Raw genomic sequence first — 20895 nt, 5'->3', positions numbered from 1 at the left:
TGGAGCAGAGACCACCAACAAGTGGCAGGACGAGCCAGTGAGAAGGGCCCTGGCGGCACAAGTTTGCAAACCCTGCCAAGGACACCCACCTGAGGGGTGCATGCGGAGGCCGAAACCCAGCGAGGCCCTGCTCCCCAGGCTCAGAGCCTCGGCTGCATCCACCTTGCCTTTTCCTAAGTGTCTGCTCACTTTTCTAATTTTTATAAAGCATGGCATGTGTTAGGTATGGCTGGGCCACCAGATCTCATTGACAGATACCTGCCCTGGGCCCCTGGAATGTGAATACTTCACGACCAGGTGCTGATCACTTGTCCCACTGGACTTAGCTTTTTCGTTTGCCACTTTCTACTTGGCTTTTGACAGATAGGTGTGATATGGACAGCAGGGGGGATTACAGGCCCGAGGCCCGCAAAAGCCCGTGCCCTTTCCCAAGAACAGCATGGCTCTCATGCCCTCCACTTTGCATGTGCCCGAAGGCCACTCAGTGCCCTTGGACCTCCTTGGAGAAGAAGCAAGAGGTGGCCCTCCCTGCGCCCTGCTGGCCTGGCTGAGGTGGTCACTCAGCTGTGAACACTCAGGGCAGCTTGGCCTGAGGTCTTGTGGGAGCCCGCTTTGATAGGATGGGAGGAGGGGAGGCAGGAGCGAGACTTTAAGTGTTTACGGAGGGATAAGCGCCCTTTGCACTCTGCTCCAGAATAGATCCTAATTTTGCAAGGAGATACTCTGACCTCTGCAAGGACTTATGTCTCAGACCCGATAGATGTAGATATATAGGTAAATAGATGATCCATAGACTACCCGCAGAGAAGTTTGGAGAGGAAACTGCAGGCTGGAAAGCATTTTCATACAAACTTGATGAAAGTTTTTCCAGAGGGAAATTAAGAAAACCACACACAGAAAAAGGCCCCTCCTCTTTAGCTCAGAAACTAGACTGTCCATTTTTATATTTGGTGGATCCTCGTCTCCATTTTTACCATTTTATCTTAGAGCGGAAGAGGCAAGGGAGCATGGTACTAACACTAACAGTAATTAATGACCATAAGCAATGAATACAACTCTCACAACAAGGGCTCAGTCTGTGGTTTCCTATTGTCTTGTCTCCAAGGGACATGTGATGTCAATCCACCCTGGTGACTCTGTACCTGGCCCCATGGACTAAGGGGATTTCGCAGCCTTGGCCACCTAGGGCCACAGCACAAAGCTGAGCTTCACCAGTGAGTTGGTTAAAGGGTTTATAGAGTTTGCAGTGAAACTCCTGCCAGGAAGATAATTACATTTCTGGCTTTTGCCACAAGGTGGGACTTCACAACAGAAACCAATAGTAAGCAGTAAAGTCTGCTGAGGCCTCAAGAGGACAGGGTTTCTCAGTCTCAGCACCATTGGTATGTGGGGCTGGACAATTCTTTGTTGTCGGTCTGTGCTGTGCATTGCAGGATGTTCGGCCACACCCCTAGCCTCTCCCCTACCCACTGGATGCCAGTAGCAATCCCCTAGTATGACAACCAAAAATGTCTCCAGATATACCAAATGTCTCTGTGGTGGAGTGTGTGTGTGTCTAAAATCTCCCCCCAGTTAAGAAGCACTGCTCTAGTGGCTAATAGCAGGGGCCCTGGAATCAGACTGCTCAGATTCAAATCTTAGTGCCTGCAACCTGTAGGAGCACCGAATGAGTTAAAAAACATAAAGGTAAGGCTTCCCTGGTGGCACAGTGGTTGAGAGTCCGCCTGCTGATGCAGGGGACACGGGTTCGTGCCCCGGTCTGGGAAGATCCCACATGCCGCAGAGTGGCTGGGCCCGTGAGCCATGGCCACTGAGCCTGCGCGTCCAGAGCCTGTGCTCTGCAACAGGAGAGGCCACAACAGTGAGAGGCCCGCGTACCGCAAAAAAACCAAAAACCAAAAACATAAAGGTAGGCTACCACATAATTTATCTTCCAAACCAGAGCAATTTGAGAGCGAAAGAGGGTTATAATAATCTCATAACCTGAGACTGTCTCAGCAACAGGGATGTGTGGTCAGCCATTAAGTCCACACACAGTGTTGAGCACAGAGCCTGACCCAGTGTCCCCTGGATGACAACTGTGCTAAGTGTGTTACAGGTAGGAACTTTATTTAATCCCCCTAAACCCTATGAGGTGGTACTGTTATTATACCCTTTTTTTTTTTTCTTTTTGCTGTACAGGGGCCCCTCACTGTTGTGGCCTCTCCCGTTGCGGAGCACAGGCTCTGGACGCGCAGGCTCAGCGGTGGCCATGGCTCATGGGCCCAGCCGCTCCGTGGCATGTGGGATCTTCCCAGACCGGGGCACGAACCCGTGTCCCCTGCATCGGCAGGCGGACTCTCAACCACTGCGCCACCAGGGAAGCCCTATTATACCCTTTTGATACACGGGAAGATTGAAACACTTAAAGCTAAAATAACTTGCCTAAGGTCACACAGTGAGTAGCACAGTCAGGATTCGGGTCCTGGCAGGCGAGTGTCCGTGCCTGTGTTCTAACCACTGTCCATGTGTGCTTGGGGGTCACAGGAAACACAGTGCTGCTGAACGTTCAGCGAACCCCACATGGACTTCTAGCTCTGGGTTTTTCACAGTTTCAACATTAAACCCATTGACAAATCTGGGTTTTCAGGGGTTACTGTGATGGAAAGCGAATACATGGAGATCAGTGTGGAGCAGGAGATGAGAGTGGCAGTGTCCCTCCAATTCCCAGCTTTGTGGAGCTCAACGGGGACACCCATCCCTTTAGGAAGTCATTATTTAAGAAAGAGATGAAAATTTTATTTTTAAAATTCATTCATTTATTGTTTTCCCAGATGGCTTCTAAGTTGTTAGGACATAAAGTCAAGTTTTTTTGGACCCAGCTGCTTAATAAATGGAACTGCTGGGTATTTCTTTTGGCCTGCAGGTGCCATGAAGGTGATGTGAAAGGAGAGAGTTTGGGAACATCTGTACTCACCATTTTGCCATTGGGAGAACTCTGGAGGGTAATGATGAAGAAGGCTTTCTGGCACAGAGACCCCACTCTGGTTGTCCACTCTGGGGAAACCTCTTCCTGCCTCCGTGGTACTTGCACGCACGCGTGTTACCAAATCCCAATTGACTTACCTTTATTTCAATCTCTTGCCCTTTATCAACTGTGTCGGGAAGCAAACTGCTTCTCTTTTACTACCTGAATTTAGTCAAGGTTCAAGTTGAACATCTCCCACTGACATGCAATCTGCTCTTCAGGTCAGAGGTCACATTGCCAACTCAGACCCCAAATGCCACAGTGATAAGCAAACACAAATGCACCCCACCCCCGTGCCAGAGAGCACCTCAAGGCTGGTACACCAAATTTTTAATAAATACACAGAGATGATTACAAGACAGATGGCCTGGTAGCATGGCAAAGGGGAAGACCGTGAGGGTGTGCATGGTGGGACGGTGTCTGGCCAGGGAAGTGGTCACTGGGTCTAGGGCCACAAGCATACTTTCATTCTCTGTCTAATTTACCATAACAGAAAACTAGACAGCAGGGGTGTGGTGGAAACATCTGGGTCAGGGCCTTTTATTACTAACCAGGGGCCACCCTGGACAAGTCACTTCTTGCTGTGCCTCCGTTTCCTCATCTGTAAGGGGACTGGATTGTCCAGTGCTTTTTAAATTGGGGTGACAGAGGCACATTCACCACCTGTGTGTGCATTTGGAGTGTCTGTCTTTCCGGGGTGCTAAGTTTATTCAAGATTTTGGGGGGCCCACTCTTTTTACATTAAAGCATTTTATATCTTTGTTCAGAAAACAGAATTTACATGGATTTTAATTATGGTAATTAATAATTGATGAAGTTTCGTGAGCAATTACTGTGTGCCAAGTGTGAATTCCTTTATATGATCCTCACAATTACCCAATGAGATATTATGTACATTTATAGATTTTAAAAAAACAAGGGCACAGAGAGATGAACCAATCTACCCAGTCACAAGTTACTAAGCAATGATAAACAGCTGGTTCCCTTGCCCCCCAAAACGATCTGGGCCCATTGCAAGGATTTATCCGCAGACCCGTGAGACTTCTCTGGTGAAGCCTGAAAAGCACAGGCCAAAATGATCTCACATTTTGCGATCACAGGTCCAGCTCCGGCACTCCTAAATCAGTTTTAGCTAAATCAGTGGATTAAGGTCATCCTCCGGGTGCCCCTGGAGGATGAACGGGGCTGGGGAGGCCTTGGGGGGTTTCTGGGGGTTCACTAGGTGGGGTTTCCGGGCCGCTCGGGCGCTCCTATTCGGCCCGAGAGCGGCCTCTGCCTGGGCTGCCGCCTCCCTCCCAGCCTGGGTGTTACCAGCCGGCGTTGCCGGTACTTCCTCGTTCCCGCGCGCGCCCCAGGCTTAGCTCGCAACGCCCAGCGCCGGCGCTGCTCAGGCGGGAGGGGGCCAGAGGGGAGATGTCGCAACCGTCTCCCTCCCTCTTTCCCCGCCTTCGCACTCAGTCACCTCCCAGATGAGCCCGCTCGCAGACGGCTGCGGGCCGCGGTGTGCCCGGCATGTCCCCTCAGTGCGCGCAGGCGGCGGGCATTGGGCCCGCGCGCAGCCTGGAGCGGACCAACCGCACCCGCTTCCCGTTCTTCTCCGATGTCAAGGGCGACCACCGGTTGGTGCTGAGCGCCGTGGAGACTGTGGTGCTGGCACTCATCTTCGCGGTGTCGCTGCTGGGCAACGTGTGCGCCTTGGTGCTGGTAGCGCGCCGACGGCGCCGCGGCACCACAGCTAGCCTGGTGCTCAACCTTTTCTGCGCGGACCTGCTCTTCACCAGCGCCATCCCGCCCGTGCTGGCCGTGCGCTGGACAGAGGCCTGGGTGCTGGGCCCGGGTGCCTGCCACCTGCTCTTCTACGTGATGACCCTGAGCGGCAGCGTCACCATCCTGACGCTGGCGGCAGTCAGCTTGGAGCGCATGGTGTGCATCGTGCGCCTGCGGCGCGGCGTGCGGGGCCCGGGGCGGCGGGCGCGGGCCGCGCTGCTCGCGCTTATCTGGGGCTACTCGGCATTCGCCGCGCTGCCCCTCTGCATCTTCTTCCGCGTCGTCCAGCAGCGGTTCTCCGGCGCCGACGAGGTGAGCGCCGGGGTGTGCACGCGGGGCAGGTGTCCGGGAAAGGCTGGCAGGCGGGTTGCGCCGGAAACGGTGATCTGGGATGGTCATTAACAAAAACAACAAAACAATAATAGGCCGTTTGCTGCATTTAATCGTTGTGTCACCGTGCGCGGCACTAAGTTTTATCTGTGAAATTTCACTGTGACCCTACGATGTAGATCTCATAAACGCCCTCCAAAACGTTGTAAGTGGAGCCCCCGTAATGCCTGTAAAGTGCACTGACTATTGAGAGATTAGCTTAGCGGCCAGACAGACCGAACTAGGGGACCCGGAATGACTGATCACATTATAGTTAATTCTGCTTTCTCGCAGTACTCTTATTATCACACCTATTTACAGATGAGGAAGCTAAGGTACCCAGAGAGTAACTTGCTCAGGGTGTCTCAGCCTTAGCGCGAGGAGGAGCTAAGATCGCGCTCAGCAGATTCAGTGCGGGCCGGATGAGGGTCCTGCTTTGAGAATCGCGGGCAGGTGTGTGTGAATGGGCCGGGAAGAAAGGGCTTTGTTGACCCAGAGACCCCGGACCTAGTGCTGCCTCTAGCGGGGCTGTGACTTCCCCTCCGGAGCCTCAGTTTTTCCAACTGCAAGACGGAAAGATTAGACTAGACCATGGGATCTTACCCTGGGAGCTTTGAATGAAGAGTGCCTTCAGAGTATCTTGGACGCCCCAAATGTTCCGAAGATTCCAGAGGCTCAGCCCATAAGCGTTATTCTGGGCACCGCACCCAGAGTTGTCATTAGGATCATTGCGGGGGTCCAGGATCTAAAAAAGATTCTGCGCACAGTTCGTGACATTGGCTCGAGGCTATTCCTGTCCGGCGGTACAGAATTGCGGGCGCAGGTTTGTTCTCTTTGCTGCCCTGTGGCGCCGCTGCCGGGTTTGCGCGCGGAGATTCCCCCGGGACACCTGACCTGGACAGTGGCCGGCGGTTCTGGCTGCTATTGCGGTGTTAGGTTCTGTGGGCCTCGCGGGGAGGGCCAGGGACAGATGTACGTACGCCCCACGGGAAGGCTCGAGTCTTGAGGCTCAGCCTCCTGGAGTGTCTGCCCGAGACTGGGTTCTCCGCCCCGTTCCTTTTCCCTTCGACAGCAGTCGCTGGTTTTCTGGCCGTGGGACACTAAAGCTCAACCTTGGCCCTAGGAAGGAGTGTGGGGCCTCCCAGCAGAAATCACAGTCCCAAAGAGAGCCCTAAGCAGTGACCAGAAGAGGTGGGAGGGCCGGGAGGGAGGGGGGAAGGCTTCTAGCTGTGAAGGTGAACGTAGGCTGACGTGAACGCAGAAGTGGGCTTCTCTGGACGTTTCCCAGACTGGTCTCTCACACAGGCCTTTCACTGGGGAGAGAAGTCTGCATCCTGTGTGATATATATATATATATTGTTTTTAACACAAATCAAACCGAAAAGTCTCTGGGGGGCTGGGATTCTGCCATCTGTCTTTTGATTTTTTTTAAGTTATTCTCTCACTGAGTTACAGTGTTTCTGTATTTTTCACAGACTTGAGGGATTTCACAGAACTCAGGGAATTAAAACGCATAGAACATACCTTAAGGATATCTTATGTTTCCAGACATGTATCTTTGTGCCTCCCCCTTTTACAACTGTTTTAGGTACACTCTTACTTAACTGGAAAATAACACTAAAAAATGAGGCTATTGTCACCTCCCAGCCAAGAACCCAGACTAAAACTTCTTGCTGACGTGGACACGGGGGTTGTTTGAGTGAGAAGGCCTTCGCACAGATGCAGGACCTTCCGTGCCTTGCCACTCTGTATTTTACCCCAGGTAGGGCATCTGTGGAGGTTGGAGCCCTACACAGCACTTCCAGAATGACTACAGTTTTACTGTAAGGTGCTTCCGTGGAGGTCTGTGTTGTGGTGGCCTTCCCTCAGTCCCCCTTGGGGCTGGGCTCACAGACCCCTCTTGTTTCAATGCAGAAACACCTCCTTGGTCTTAAGAGCCTTTGGAGAGGGATATGGGGAAAGCCACTGGGAGAGAATGGGTCCACACAGCATCTCAGAAGATGAGGGGCCAGGTGAGCTGGCTGCAGGACCCCTGTTCCCTGAAATTAGTAGAGGTGGGGCCGGGGAGCTTGTAAGGAAAAACTGGGACAGTCCTTTCCAGCTCTCCATCCTCTGTCTTTTCCCCTACCTGCCCCTCAGCCCCCAACACACACATATCCACACCTGCCAGTAAGCCAACAAACAGAAAACTCCTGGTTCCTCAAGGGCCATGACCTGAATATGTAGGAAACATCTTACTTTATAGGTGGGCCTGTAAAGGGCCAAGTGAGGCTCTGCAGTTAAAGAAATAAGTTGAAAAGACTGAGAAATAGCAGGGGGGAGGGGGTGGGGCCATTGAAAAAAAAGAGACAGAGAAGGATCTAGTCTAGACTGAATTGAGACTCACATTTAAAATTAGCAAATGCTTGTTTTCTCAATCCTCTACTCCCAGCTTCCTGGCTGTAGATTCTGCCTGCCTGCTCCTACTTGGACACTAAATATGGAGGTTTTGGATGGGGGGACATTTTCCTACCCAAACCACCAGCTGAGAGAACTAACTAAACCCAAGCGCATGCTGGCTCCCTCCCCTCAAGGAGCACCGGCCGGGAAACAGTGCCTCTCAGAGTTTTCTGTTTATCTGAGCTCCCCCCACAAAACCCCCCCCAAGAACATGATTACCTTTGTCCATTTGGGCAGTGAGTACCAAGCAGTCAAGGTGACCAGACTCTCTCAAACTTAGATGAAATGATAGACAGGCTAGAAAATGCTAAATAATTTGGTATTAGGAATGCAGGCTTTGGAGTCAGATGTTCTGAGTGAATCCCATCTCTGCCATTTAGGAGCTGTGAGCCAGAGGCAAGTGGTCTCATCTCTCTATACCTCACTTTCCTCATTTGCCAAATGGGCACAATAACAGTATTAACCTTATAGGATTACTGTGGGGACGGAAGTTCAGTAAATGAGCTAACACCTGGCACACACACAGTTAAGCGCTCAAGAGTTGCCAGCTATTATTAGTTTCCTTATCTTTGGTTATAAATATTTTAAACATTTTTCAAACAGTACAATTCTTCTGATTGCGGTAATAAAAGACTGCCATTTTAAGAGGGTGGACACATCCTAGCAACTTAGACATCTCAGCCGGGTCAGCTCAGCCTTTGCCAGCAGGATTCCTGCCTGTGTATGCTGTGGCCCTGGTGGGGCGTGACCCTCATTGGCAGGTGGGGAGGGCTGTCCACCCTGGTCAGAGTGTGCTGCCCATTGATTCTGCAAACACTTACTGAGCACCCCTCCCTCCTGCCCCCGCCGTGAGCCACACGACCAAGACAGCATCCTTCTCTTCAAGGAGGGGCCTGTGCATCACGCAGATTCTGGTCCCAGACCCTGCACAGTTCGGTAACCCCACAGTAGCCCCACGAGTTGGTGTTCTCTTGTTTATTTTCTGAAGGAGAAGATGCCTGTAGTTACAGAATGGGCAAAGGATGGAAGCAGAAGTTAGCTGGGGTCTGTCTGTTCCTCCTGGTGCCTCTCCCATGAGTTCACACTTCCGGAGGAGCACTTGGTCCCACTGCTCTGCCCTGCCCCAGTTTAATACCAGGCCAATAATGCCGTCGTGTCCCTACTGAATGTGGATTGGCTGAGGAGACAAACAAGTTTCCTCACATTTGTTAATATTAGAGGATACTTTTAAGATATAGGAAAGTAAGTCCATCTCTTGCCATGGGTATGTTCTTTCTTCTCTGCTGGGAAGCTGATAGGAGAGGAGATATATAACTAGGATTCCTAGTTCCTTAAAATGACTTTGAAGTCTTCCATTTTGTTTGAAGAGGTGGGGCAGGGAGAACTAGTTACAAAGGTGTTCCCAAGGGTATTCCAGGAAGAGTCATTAGAGAAGCTGACTGGAAACAGCTGGAATCAGGTGGCATTTGCAAATGAGTCAGCCAGTGCGGGGAGGGGTCAGCACTTGAGCAGTGCCTGTAGATAGATGTCCCCCATCCACAGGAAAGTCTTCCTGGAAAAGAATGAGTGACGTGGGGAACTGGAGGGACATCACAGGCAGAGGAGATAGCCCACAATGTTGGCAAGAGATGGTGCTGGAAGGGTTGGTGGGGGTCAACTAGAGAAGGGCCAGTTACACACCCTTTAGGGCGTTGGGACTTAGGAGGTGAGAGATGGCCTGGTCTGTGGTCTGTGGGGGGAGGGGGAGCAGTGAGAATGAGCTTGTGGTGGGTTGGATAGCTATTAAGGCAGAACCTAGGAGTTCCCTCTGAGTGGAGAGGGAAGAAGAAGGTGGAAGGCCAGCACTCAGGTATCTGACAGCTTGGAAAATGGCGGCTCCGTGCCCGGAGTTGATGATGCAGGAGGTGGAATCTTTGGGGTGGGACACTGGAGGCTAGAAGTGCCTGTGAGGCATCCTACAGAGATGCACTCAGGGCAGTGGGGCCAGTCTGGGGTTCAGGAGAAGACTGGCTGGAAAGAGGAGGTTGCAACAGCATCTGCAAAAAGCCACCATGGAAATGGGTGAGACTGCTGGGGAGAGATGGAGCTTGGGATGGGAATACCAGTCACGGCCAACCACACTTCACACCATTGTACATGGCCTCTCATCTACATCCTTTCTGGTCCAGACACTGAGCTCCAGCTTCCCCATTCCCTTGACTGAAGCCCCATCCTTCCACGCACAGCTGACACAACCCCTCCTGGATGCCGCTTTCCCGGTGACTCCACAATCCCATCACCTATAGCTCTCTGGGCTTGCCGCTCTGTACTGAAGTTTCCTAGTGCTTTTTTCCCTCCCTGACTGTAGCATAGCCTCCTTTCCCATCCTCACTGTAGCCTCACAGTGGCTTAGTCACCATGGCTTGAGTCAGCGAGTGGCTGGACAAATAGATTAAAGGACACTGTTACCGGCTCAGCCAGCTCTGCTTCTGTAGTTCAGTAACAAAGCAGGCCCAGCACTTTTGGTTTTCAAATTTCCTTTTTATTTTTTTTAATAAATTTATTTATTTTTATTTATTTATTTTTGCCTGTGTTGGGTCTTCATTGCTGCACGCAGGCTTTCTCTAGTTGCGGTGAGCGGGGGCTACACTTTGTCGCGGTGTGCAGGCTTCTCATTGCAGTGGCTTCTCTTGTTGCAGAGCACGGGCTCTAGGTGCATGGGCTTCAGTAGTTGTGGCACATGGGCTTCAGTAGTTGTGGTGCATGGGCTTCAGTAGTTGTGGCGCATGCGCTTCAGTAGTTGTGGCTCGCGGGCTCTAGAGCGCAGGCTCTGTAGTTGTGGTACACGGGCTTAGTTGCTCCTCGGCATGTGGGATCTTCCCAGACCAGGGCTTGAACCTGTGTCCCCTGCATTGGCAGGTGGATTTTAATCACTGCTCCACCAGGGAAGCCCGACACTTAATTTTCTGGAGTGTATCTTTCCAGTCTTTTCTATGCCTGTGTGTGTGAGTGTGTGGATAGATACCTTTTCATTCGCACCTACACATTTTCTTCAACAATATGAGGCTAATGCAGGCAGATTATTTAAGGATCTATATTTTTGTCCCTAATGTAGCGAGAACACCTTGCTCTATCATTACACAGTCTTCGACAAAATCTTGTTAAGCCTGGAGAGGGTTAGGCAGACATTCTGGAGAGGGTTTTCAGAAAGAGTTGGGAGTTCTTGGGGGTTTTAAGAAATGCTTCTGGGGTCATCTGTTTTCTCTGCCCTCCCTCCCTGTACATTTTCCCATCACAAGCATAAGAATTAGAGACTGGGCTTCCCTGGTGGCGCAGTGGTTGAGAGTCCGCCTGCCGATGCAGAGGACACGGGTTCGTGCCCCGGTCCAGGAAGATCCCACATGCCGTGGAGCGGCTGGGCCCATGAGCCATGGCCGCTGAGCCTGCGCATCCGGAGCCTGTGCTCCGCAATGGGAGAGGCCACAACAGTGAGAGGCCCGCGTACTGCAAAAAAAAAAAAAAAAAAAAAAAAGAATTAGAGACTAAGTCACACTCAGGGCTGGAATCTGTTTCTTCTGTTTTCTGCTTCAACATTTCTGCTGATCTGTGTTGCCCACCCAATGCACTGGAATAAGGGGTCCCTGGTGGGTGGAGGTCTGAGTACAAGCATAGGCTACCTGGATTTCCCAAAGAGCTGTGGTCACTGCACTGTCAATATTCAGAAGATCCTTGAGAGACACAAATTTCTTTCCAATCACCAAAATGTAGAAAGCTCTAATAAACTTTATTCCATCCGGTGTGCACAGTGGGGGTGGGGATGAAGGAACAAGTTTTTAGAATGTCTAGTGCATTTGTAAACTGTCTAAACAAAACAGGAAAAGGAAGCAACATTCTCACCCCCAGCACCCTCTCAGGGTACAAATATAACTAAAGCATTCTTCCCTGTCTGACTTGCCTTAGCGGTTTTGGTAGGTTCCGTGATACCCTCTATAACCACTCAGCTCTTTGGAGATGATTAAAAAGGACTACATCTTTAGGGTTTTAGACTATTATTTTAGGAGGAAATTTCTAAGCTTTAGCTTCCTCCTCTGTGTGATGGGAAAAATAACTATGCATTTCAATAAGGTTGTGATGAACATTCCATGAGATAATGTATGTAAAGTGCTTCCTGGCAAAGAATAAATGCTCAGAGAATTTTAGATACTGAATAGGAAAAGGAGTGATTATTTGACTCTATTTTGAGTTTGACCATGCAATTATGATACACGTTGGGAAATGATAAAAATTCTTTGCCTTTGCTTAGTATAGCATTCAATAAATATTGGTTAAATGAATGAATAAATGACTGATGCTATGAATAATGATACTACTTCTGGACCGTGGTTAAGATGCCTTGTCCACCAGAAATCAATAATGTGGTCTTTTTACACAGAATATGCTCTTTAAAAGTCTGTTCTATGTGTCCAGAAGTGTGTAGGGCTCTTGTTTCCTAAAGAGTTTTGTCCTATAGTCAAGCAGGCGCTGGAGATCTGTGTTTGGGAGGATAAATAGATCTGTCATTGACCTATTTGTTCATTGGAAAAAATTGTTGCAGCAGCTTAGTAACTATCCAGTGAGGTCTGGGAACATGTTTTGGGGTTTGTAGTTAGTGTCAAACATTTGAATTCAACGCAACGTAGTGACAGCGGCAAGGTCACAAACCTGCACGCTCTTCTGCCCCATCCAGTGGTTTTACATCCTGATGACCGTGGCTGCACCTTCACTCTGGGGCTGTTGCATTCTCCCCAGGAGGAGGGGCACACCTCACTCCAGGTTTTATGTGTTTGCGTGTAGCACATCACTTCCAATCTATGTAAACTTACAGGGGTCAGATTTTTCCCCTGTAAAATGAAGGTCTTGGAAGAGAAGGCTCAAGGGCTCTTTGCAGCTCAGCCCAGGGAAGTGGAAAGAGCACTGGACCTGGAGCCATGCCTGGGAACTGACTCTGGGTCTTCCCAGCCTGGGGCCCTGAGGCCCACGTGCCTCCCTTGGAGAATGGGAATAATAATTATGGTGATTCTGAGGGTCAGAGGGGAATGACTTGTAAGTGGGGTTGTGTGGGCAATGGAAGGGAGTCGGGGGTTTCTTGTCATACCAGTTGTGTAACAGCAAAACACAACAGGGTAACACAACATTGTAACAGTGCCAGGTAACCCCACCTGGGGCTGAGCTAAAGGCCAAATAAGAAGCCAGCATTAAATGACCTTCTCTTCCTTTTTGTAACTAGGAAATTCCGATTTGCACACTGGTTTGGCCCAGCATTGCCGGAGAAATCTCCTGGGATGTGTCATTTGTTACTTTGAACTTCTTGGTACCAGGACTGCTTATTGTGATCAGTTACTCCAAAATTTTACAGGTATGTTTGCTTCAAGCGCTGTGGCTGAACTTCACTCAGGCTTGGGGTATTTCAGATGAATCTTAGCATTTCCAGGTCAAAATTTACCTTAGAATTCGCACCAGCCCAATCCTGGTTCACTGCCCAGATCCATCCCTCTGCAACGCTGAGGGACAAAAGTTTGGTCTTTTTTAAAAAGTTATATCTATGTGACTTTATTATTATCATTTGTTTTTGCTGATCACTAAAGTAATACAAGCTCATTATAAAAAATTAAAGACATAGAAATGTGTAACACAGATACTAAAAATCTGGTTTACCCCCACTGTTGACAATTTAAAGTACATTTTTTCAGGTTATTTTTCTTATAAATTTATATATATATACATATTTCTATGCAATGTGAGTATGTGTATGTATATCTGTGTACATATAAACACATATACGTATATATATGTGTGTGTGTATATATATATATAATGAACCATATAAAATGGTCAACTATAAAATATCAACTATTACCATGGTTCAACCCAATGTTTTTTTTTTTAGATTTGAGATAATGCTATCTGCTTTGTAACTTCCTTTTTTTGATTAGCACTGTATCATAACATCCTTCCATATCGGTTCCTATATCTCTGCCTCATTATTTCTAATGGCTTCATGGTTCTCCATCATATAGTTGTGACGTAATTTATTTTATGGGCTTTTGGGTTGTGTCCATTGTTTCCCCATCACAAACAGCAATGTGGTGATAAAGAATGTACACTTTTAAAAACTTGTATTGAAGTACAGTATAAATACAGAAAAGCACACCCAGCATACACGCACAGCTCACAAATTGACCACACTCCCAGAAACAGCTCCCAGAAACAGAACGAGAAACAGAGCATACGAGAAGCCCCTCCTCTATCCCTCTAATTGCTACCCCCACTCCCAGGGCATGTACCTTGTAAAAGTGCACTGCAACAGGAAATGATCTCTATCTTCAATGTGACTATGTACAGGGACATAAAAAAGACTTGCCAGCCTCTTTCTTACCCCTTGAGGCAGCATATTTGCATGCGAGGTGCTGGCCCAGGCAGATGGCATCTACATGTGTTCATGCTCATTTCAGAAGATTTAATGCGAAACGCTTGAGTCCTCTCCGAGGTTCACCGTTGTTGAATCTTGGTTTTGTAGCATATAATCTGCTAGTTGTGGTGAGCGGGGGCGTCATGGGCGTCATATGGCGAACAAGCAGGTTGAAGTGGGGCCCTTAGGTCCTGCTTGCTGTCTGGCCACTGTTATGGCCCTTTTGTTGTAGCTAAAGATCTGTGACCTTCTTAGATGCTTTAGAACCCAAAGCCAGGCCAACCTCCATCCGAGTCTTCTAATCTCTGGATCCTGTGTGAGACGGCCCCCCCACGTTAGTCCCTAGACTCTTCCCCACCAGTTGACTTGTGACCTGTTTAAGTGACGTCCCACCTGGGGCATGTTCAAGGGTATGAGGCAGATTCGGGCCTGGAGCTGAGGTCTGTAAAGTTCTTGCAGTGGGAGCCTGGCATGTGTAAATGCTATGTAAGCGTTAGTTACTATCATTATGTTAAAAGAAAAGAAGGGAGGGAAAAAGGAAGAGAAATGGAGAATGAATTTTTAAAAAATTATTTTAAAAATATTTATATGGTGTTTACAATGTGTCAGGAATTCATTTAATCCTAACCAGAATTACAGATGAGGAAACCAAGGCACAGAGAGGTTAAGTAACTTATGAAAGGGCACACAGCTCATAAGCAGCAGTATCAGGACTTAAACCCAGGCAGTCTGGTTCCAGAGTCCCAACATTTTAATTCCTCAGACACTTGTTAAGAATTTGCTCTGTGCAAAGTGTTGTTGGGGAGTAGAGATTGGTCAAGAGTAAGCAAGTCACATTCTCTATCTAGAAGGAGCTTTAACACAAGAAAGGGAAGGGGGAGACAGACAAAGGTGCTGCTATTCAATGCAGTGAAACCCTGAAACACATTAAAGAGTGATACTGAGGCTTAGTTTGAAAACACTTTGCAAATTGTTAAAAGAGAAAAAGGAGGGAAAAGGGAGAAAAAGCAAAGGGCCATAAAAAACACGGAGACCAGAAGGGGTTATTCTAATAACCTGCCTTTGAGTCCTGAATCTGCCCCTTACTTGCTGTGTAGCCTTGGCAAGTTACTTACCTTCTCTGAACCTCTGTTCCCTCATCTGCAAAATAATGATCCAACGGTTTAAGATTTTTGTGAGATACGTAGGAGATACTCCTGGTGGGACTATGGTGAGTGTCATGCCTGCCTGTAGCAGGGGATGAATAAATTACAGCTGTTGTTATTTGTTAGGCGAGACTGTTCCTCTAATCCTCTCACAGCATGCTGGGAAGAGGTACTGCTGAGATTTTTGAGAGAATAAACAGCAGGGCCCAGATTTGGAGCACCGCAAGAACATGGGACTGGCCCTAGAGCAGAGCTGGCTGGCTAGATGAGGGCTGGGCAGAAGCTGGCTGTGGCATCCGACCTCTCCTGCTTGGGCAGTCCCACTCCTGAGTCCCTTAGAGGCAAGAGGGTTCTGATCTGTCCCTTTTCACTCGTGCCTCATGGTTCTCAGCCACCTTCTGAGGAAGGACTGACTTATTCTATGGAAAGGATATTCTTTTCCTCGGGCCAGGGCCCACCTGGAAACATCCTAGGAATCCTCGAGCCCTGATGTGTCCTCTTATCCATCTGCCTCTAACTGCAGTTCCAGACACTTTGCCTATAAACTCACGGCCAGTCTTCCGTTCTTCCCATCCCAGACCTCAGGACAGCTCCTGGATGAATCGAGTGTCTGTCGTGACTCACAGTTATGAAATGGTGCTCTGAGCAGTGAGTCAATGATATAATTTAGATCCCATCACTTCCCTCACAGATGGAGGAAAAGCTAAAACCCTCACCTTAAGGCCCTGTGTGATCTGTCCCCTGCCTGCCCCTCTCGCCTCATCTTCTCCCCCTCCCTCGTGTCCTTGGGGCTTTTTCTTACACACGCCAACACACTGCTGCCTCAGGGCCTTTGCACCTGCCATTTCCTCTCCTGGATCTCTCCCCCCCAGACTTCTGCATGGGCCACTCCCCCACTTAATTTAGGTCTCTGCTCAAAAGGCTCTTCTCCAGAGAGATTCCCCATCATTCTCTAGTCCCTAATCCTGATTTATTTCTCTTCAAAGCACTTCCAACCCCTGTCAAATTCCATTTGTGTGTATTTACTTGCATATCATCTGTCTTGCCCACTAGAATGCAAGCTCCCTGAAGGCAGAGACTTTGTTTTGTTTACTGCCATAGTCCTGTGCCTAAAACAGAGCCTGGCTTATTCATTGTAGGGGCTTAATAAACACTCATTGAATGAGTAAGACACAAACTTTGATCACACTGAAAGGGCCAACAGCACCTTCTCCTTTGGGACAGTGGGAAAACCACTGGACAAAGAGTCACGAGCCACGGATTCTAGTCCAAGCTTTATTACTGTGTGACCTTAGGCAAGTCGCTTAATGAATGTGGGCCTCAGTTCCCTCTGGAGCCAAATGGGCCTCAGTGAATCATTTAACACAATAAAATGAGAATTGCAGATATGATAATGCTTTGAACAAACTGTTAGACTTTAATATGAAAGAGATCTAATGTGATTTTGAAAATTGCAACATTAATGCAAATATAAGACTTTCAGAAGATTACTTTCCACCCCACTGGCAAAACTGACTATTGCCCATATCCCAGGAGGACTATTACATTTGTTCTCACTCTGCTCCTGTTTGTAACTTGGAAGCTGGTAAGCTGCCAGGTGGAGAGCCTGGGTGGGGCCGCCTAGCTTGCGTCTCTCTTCCTCTGAAGATACTCATAACTCAGAGACCCTGAATCAGCCTTTCTGCTGAGCTTTTTCTATCAAGAGCAAAACTCTGTAAAATCAATTGAACATCAATATTAATTAGCTATATTCATAGAGACACAATTAGCAAATCATTTGAAACCATAGGACAGATAACTACACCACCGACCCTTTTCCCACCAGCCCTACCTCTCACCTGTCACTGCTGCCTCTAACTCAGGTAACCATCTCTAGGCCTGAGAAATGTCTCTTTCAAATCACCCTGACTTTTATTCCTCACAAGCAGTGTCCCCTAAAGCGTTCTCTAGAACTCCATGGGATGTTAGATGTTCGAAAAGGGTTCTATGATCAAAGGAGTTTGGAAAATGCTGGGTTAATTAAAGTTAAATGGGTTTCTTTGCTGCAGGCCTTCTCAGAGCCTTTATTATGCTCATGAACTTTGAGACTCTCCATCTCTGGAATAGAGTAGGCAGCATTGCTAAACCTGACTGCAGACCGCCTTTTCCGCACAGAGCTCTCTCTGGGCTGGTGCTCCACAGACTCTCCTTTGGGAACCGCCATTCTCAAGCCCCTACCCTGGTTGCTGGCTCTGCCCTGGGTGAGCGCTGAGAGGAGGCTTCACCGGGGCTCTTTTTTTCTGGGGCTGCTTCAGTTGCTCATGGCAATGGCCTTTTCCACCCTCTGCCTTCCCTGCTTCCTCTTTCCTCCTGACTCAGGCGTGCTCTACATCTCCAGTGGCTTTTTCCTATCAACAGTTTCCCAGGGTAATAGTCTCCAGGCCACTCCTCAGTGCCTTTGATCAGGCTGACCATGCTTGCTGGTGGGGCTTGGTTTATATTGTCACCCAGTAACCAGCACCATGGCAGGCTTTGTGACAGCTTATAGGTTTCTTGGTCCCCCTCTCCCTTCACCCCCAGGCCCCTCACCACCCAAACACTAGAATGGAAGTGCGGGGTGGGCAGTGCTACCTTGTTTCTTGCTGTGCATCCGGCACCTGTAGGAGTGTTGGCCACATAGTAAGGGCTCAATAAATATGTGTTGAATGACAGAGTGAGTGTCTGGCCTGAAGTTGGAAAACCTTCACCTATCTCAGGGCTTAACTGGGAAGTGAAATCCCTTTCGACTAAATGTGAAGGTCCTGGGTAGTGAACACGTGGCCCTTCCTTTCTCCATGCCTGGATCTCATTCCCCAGCTTTGGGGCCTGCTTGCCGGTGATGGAAGGGGAGATTGGTCCTCTGGAAGGATGGAGTCTGTTGTCTGATGATTCTAATAGGGAGGTTGTGGATTGACCAAGCAGCCCTCAGAGGAGACCCAACCCCAGGGGCTGGAGCTGGGTCAGTGGGAGCGACCTCTCCCCACATCCACCTGTCCGCGGCTGTGGTCTGGTGGCGTGGGGTGACAGAGGGATGTGGGGTGGGGAGAAGCTTTGCTCGTAGCCTTCAGATGCTCATGTGAATGTGAAGGCAGAGAGTCTCAGGCAATTTAAAAGTGACTTTTCAAAGGACTGGGGGAGAAACTCCAAGCCTGTTGTCCTAGATGAGTAGTTCTCATACTTTAGTGATTGAGAATAACCTGGGGAGTTTATAAAACGTGCGGACTCCTAGGCCCACTCAGACCCACAGAATCAGAGTGTCTGAAGGTGTGCCGAAGCATTTACATTTTATGGAGTGCCAGTGACCCTGATGGTGGTGGCCGTGGGCCACGTCCCCGGGAGCTCTGTCCTCTGTCCTGGTAGTGGCAGTGGTGTGACTGGCGGTGAAGAGCGTACCCTCTGAGGTACCCTTCCCTCACTTGACCGTGAGGCCTTGAGCAAGTCACTTCACCTCTCAGGGCCTCCGTCTCTTGTCCCCAAAATGAGAGCATACCCCACAGGCTTGTTTTAAGGATGAAAGTTAATCCTCAAAAGTTTATCGAGCTTTTAATTTGATCTAAAAGCACACCAAGCATTCAGTGTAATGCCAGAGACACTTTAAACCCTGAACAAAAGTCGACTAGTCTTGTCATCTAATGTGGGGAAGGGAGCAGGGAGGAGCTGCATTTTATTATAATGGGCCCATTTTCCTTCTCACTCCCTCAAAGCTGTGGGAACTGCGGATGGAAGGAAATAGGGTAGCATCAGTCAGTGCTAAAAAAAGAGCCAAGCACATGTTCACTTGGCCCGTGAGTCAGTTGTTTTGCTGTCTGCTCACGGTCATTGTCAGACACTTGCCAGAGCCCTGGACCACAGCAGCCACAGGGCTGCCCAGCCCCAGGGAGCTGCAGTCTGGTGGGACTCAGAGGTAAGAATGATGCTTCAACATCTACCGTAGAATATGTGGCAAGTGCCACGTGAGTACCTGAAACAAAGCGCTGCAGGATGCCAACAGCAGATGAACCAGGATGCCCTCCCGGAGTCCCTGGCATTAGAGCTTGGAGTTACAGGCTGGATGGAAGGATTTCCACTGACAGAGATATTAGAGGGTGGGAAGGAATTAGTTTAAGTTTAAGCATGGACTGGAGTCAGACTGCCAAGGTTTGAAGCCCAGCTCTGCGACTGCTTAGTTGGGTACTATTGGGCAATTTCCTTAACCTCTTTGAGCCTCAGTTTCCTCCTCTGTAAAATGGGGATCATCACTTATCTACAAAACAGAAATAGAGTTACAGTTGTAGAAAACAAAATTATGGTTACCAGGGGGTAAATGGAAAGAGGGATAAATTGGAAGATTGGGGTTGACATACACACACTACTATATATAAAGTAGATAACTAATAAGGACCTACTGTATAGCACTGGGAACTCTAGTCAATACTCTGCAATGGCCTATATGGGAAAAGAATCTAAAAAAGAGTGGATATATGTATATGCATAACTGATTCGCTTTGCTACACACCTGAAACTAACACAACATTGTAAATCAACTATATTCCAATAAAAATTAAATTAAAATAAAGCAAAATAAAATGGAGATCATCAAAGTACATATGTCACAGAATCGTTGGGAGAATTTAAAGAGATAAACCAAGTGATATGTACAAGGATTTGGCACATAGTAAGTGCTCAATAAGTGTGAACTTCCATCCACATCATTCATTCAAAAAATATCTAGAGAACTCCCTGGCGATCCAGTGGTTGACTCCCGACTTTCACTGCCAAGGGCCCGGGGTTCAAGCCCTGGTCGGGGAATGAAGATCCCGCAAGCTGCACGGTGAGGCCAAAAAAACGCCCAAAGAACCCCCAAAACAAAACAAAAAAATCTAAAAGACACCGTACCAGGGACTCCATCCTTCTTGGCAGAGCAATGTGGACAGCACTAGCAATGAGGCTGCTGTGGGAATCGTCCTCATGTGCCCACCAGGCTGCACTTAGCCTCCTCAGAAGTGGTGCCGTTTCCCCTGCAGCCCCACCCACCTGCCCCTGGGCAGCTGTTACCCTCCCCGGCCAATCATCCAACAGCTTTCACCTGAACACATATTCTAACTTTGATTCTACACAGCACCTTCCAGCTTAGATGCACCAGTGTGGCTTTGAGCCTATGGGTCTGAGCAGTCACCCCGCTGCAGAGCAGGGGGGCGGAAGTGGAAGGCAACTCCAGGAAGAGGGCTGGAGCCTTTTATGATGTCGCTCATCTTCAGCTCACCTGAGCTGGAGTTTCACAGATGGGGGCTTTGACCATTCATCATTAGTAGAGTGACCTTCAACAAGCTACTCAAATTTCCTGAGATTCAATTTCCTCATCTCTGGAGCAAAGATAATAATAGCACGAATCCAACGAGCAGTTTTGAAGATTAAATGTGACAATTTATGAAACAGATGCATAGTACAGTGGCTGGCACACAGGGAGCCTTTCTTGAAGCTCGGTGATCCTGATTCCTGTTGTTCTTGGCGGGGAGTGGGTGGGAAGGAAGGGGTTCTGTTCATTCAGCATCTGTTGCCTGGGTCACCGTCACCTAGAAGTGGACCAAAACTACTACACAGAAACAGTTGTATTTAATCACAGGAAAATTAAATGGCTACCCTTTAATTAGCTAATTAGAAGTATTCTAAAGAGAATATTTGAAGCCATATTCGGGTCTTGGAGTTAATCTTGCCCCAAATTTGAATGATTCTGATTACTTTCT

At 48.6% G+C, this 20895-nt stretch overlaps 1 protein-coding gene across 3 annotated transcripts in view; it reads left to right on the top strand.

The window, feature by feature from the left end:
• Nucleotides 1-4353: 4353 nt before the first annotated feature.
• FFAR4 (free fatty acid receptor 4) overlaps nt 4354-20895 on the top strand; it is a 31233-nt gene continuing 14691 nt past the window's right edge. For 2 of the 3 annotated variants that reach the window (XR_012326987.1, XM_033841457.2), the window contains exons 1-2: nt 4354-5086; nt 12828-12956. Coding sequence is in view for 2 of the 3 variants with exons in the window: in XM_033841457.2 (XP_033697348.1) it covers nt 4520-5086; nt 12828-12956 (696 nt within the window). In the remaining variant the exon portion in view is untranslated. The remainder of the gene's footprint in view (nt 5087-12827; nt 12957-20895) is intronic. The other variant, XM_004321031.4, reaches the window with a different exon arrangement.

The sequence above is a fragment of the Tursiops truncatus genome, chromosome 16, assembly GCF_011762595.2.
Source record: "Tursiops truncatus isolate mTurTru1 chromosome 16, mTurTru1.mat.Y, whole genome shotgun sequence".
Classification (NCBI taxonomy): Eukaryota; Metazoa; Chordata; class Mammalia; order Artiodactyla; family Delphinidae; genus Tursiops; species Tursiops truncatus.
The sequence above is the reverse complement of the archived record's forward strand: the minus strand, read 5'-3'. Positions and strand labels throughout refer to the sequence as shown.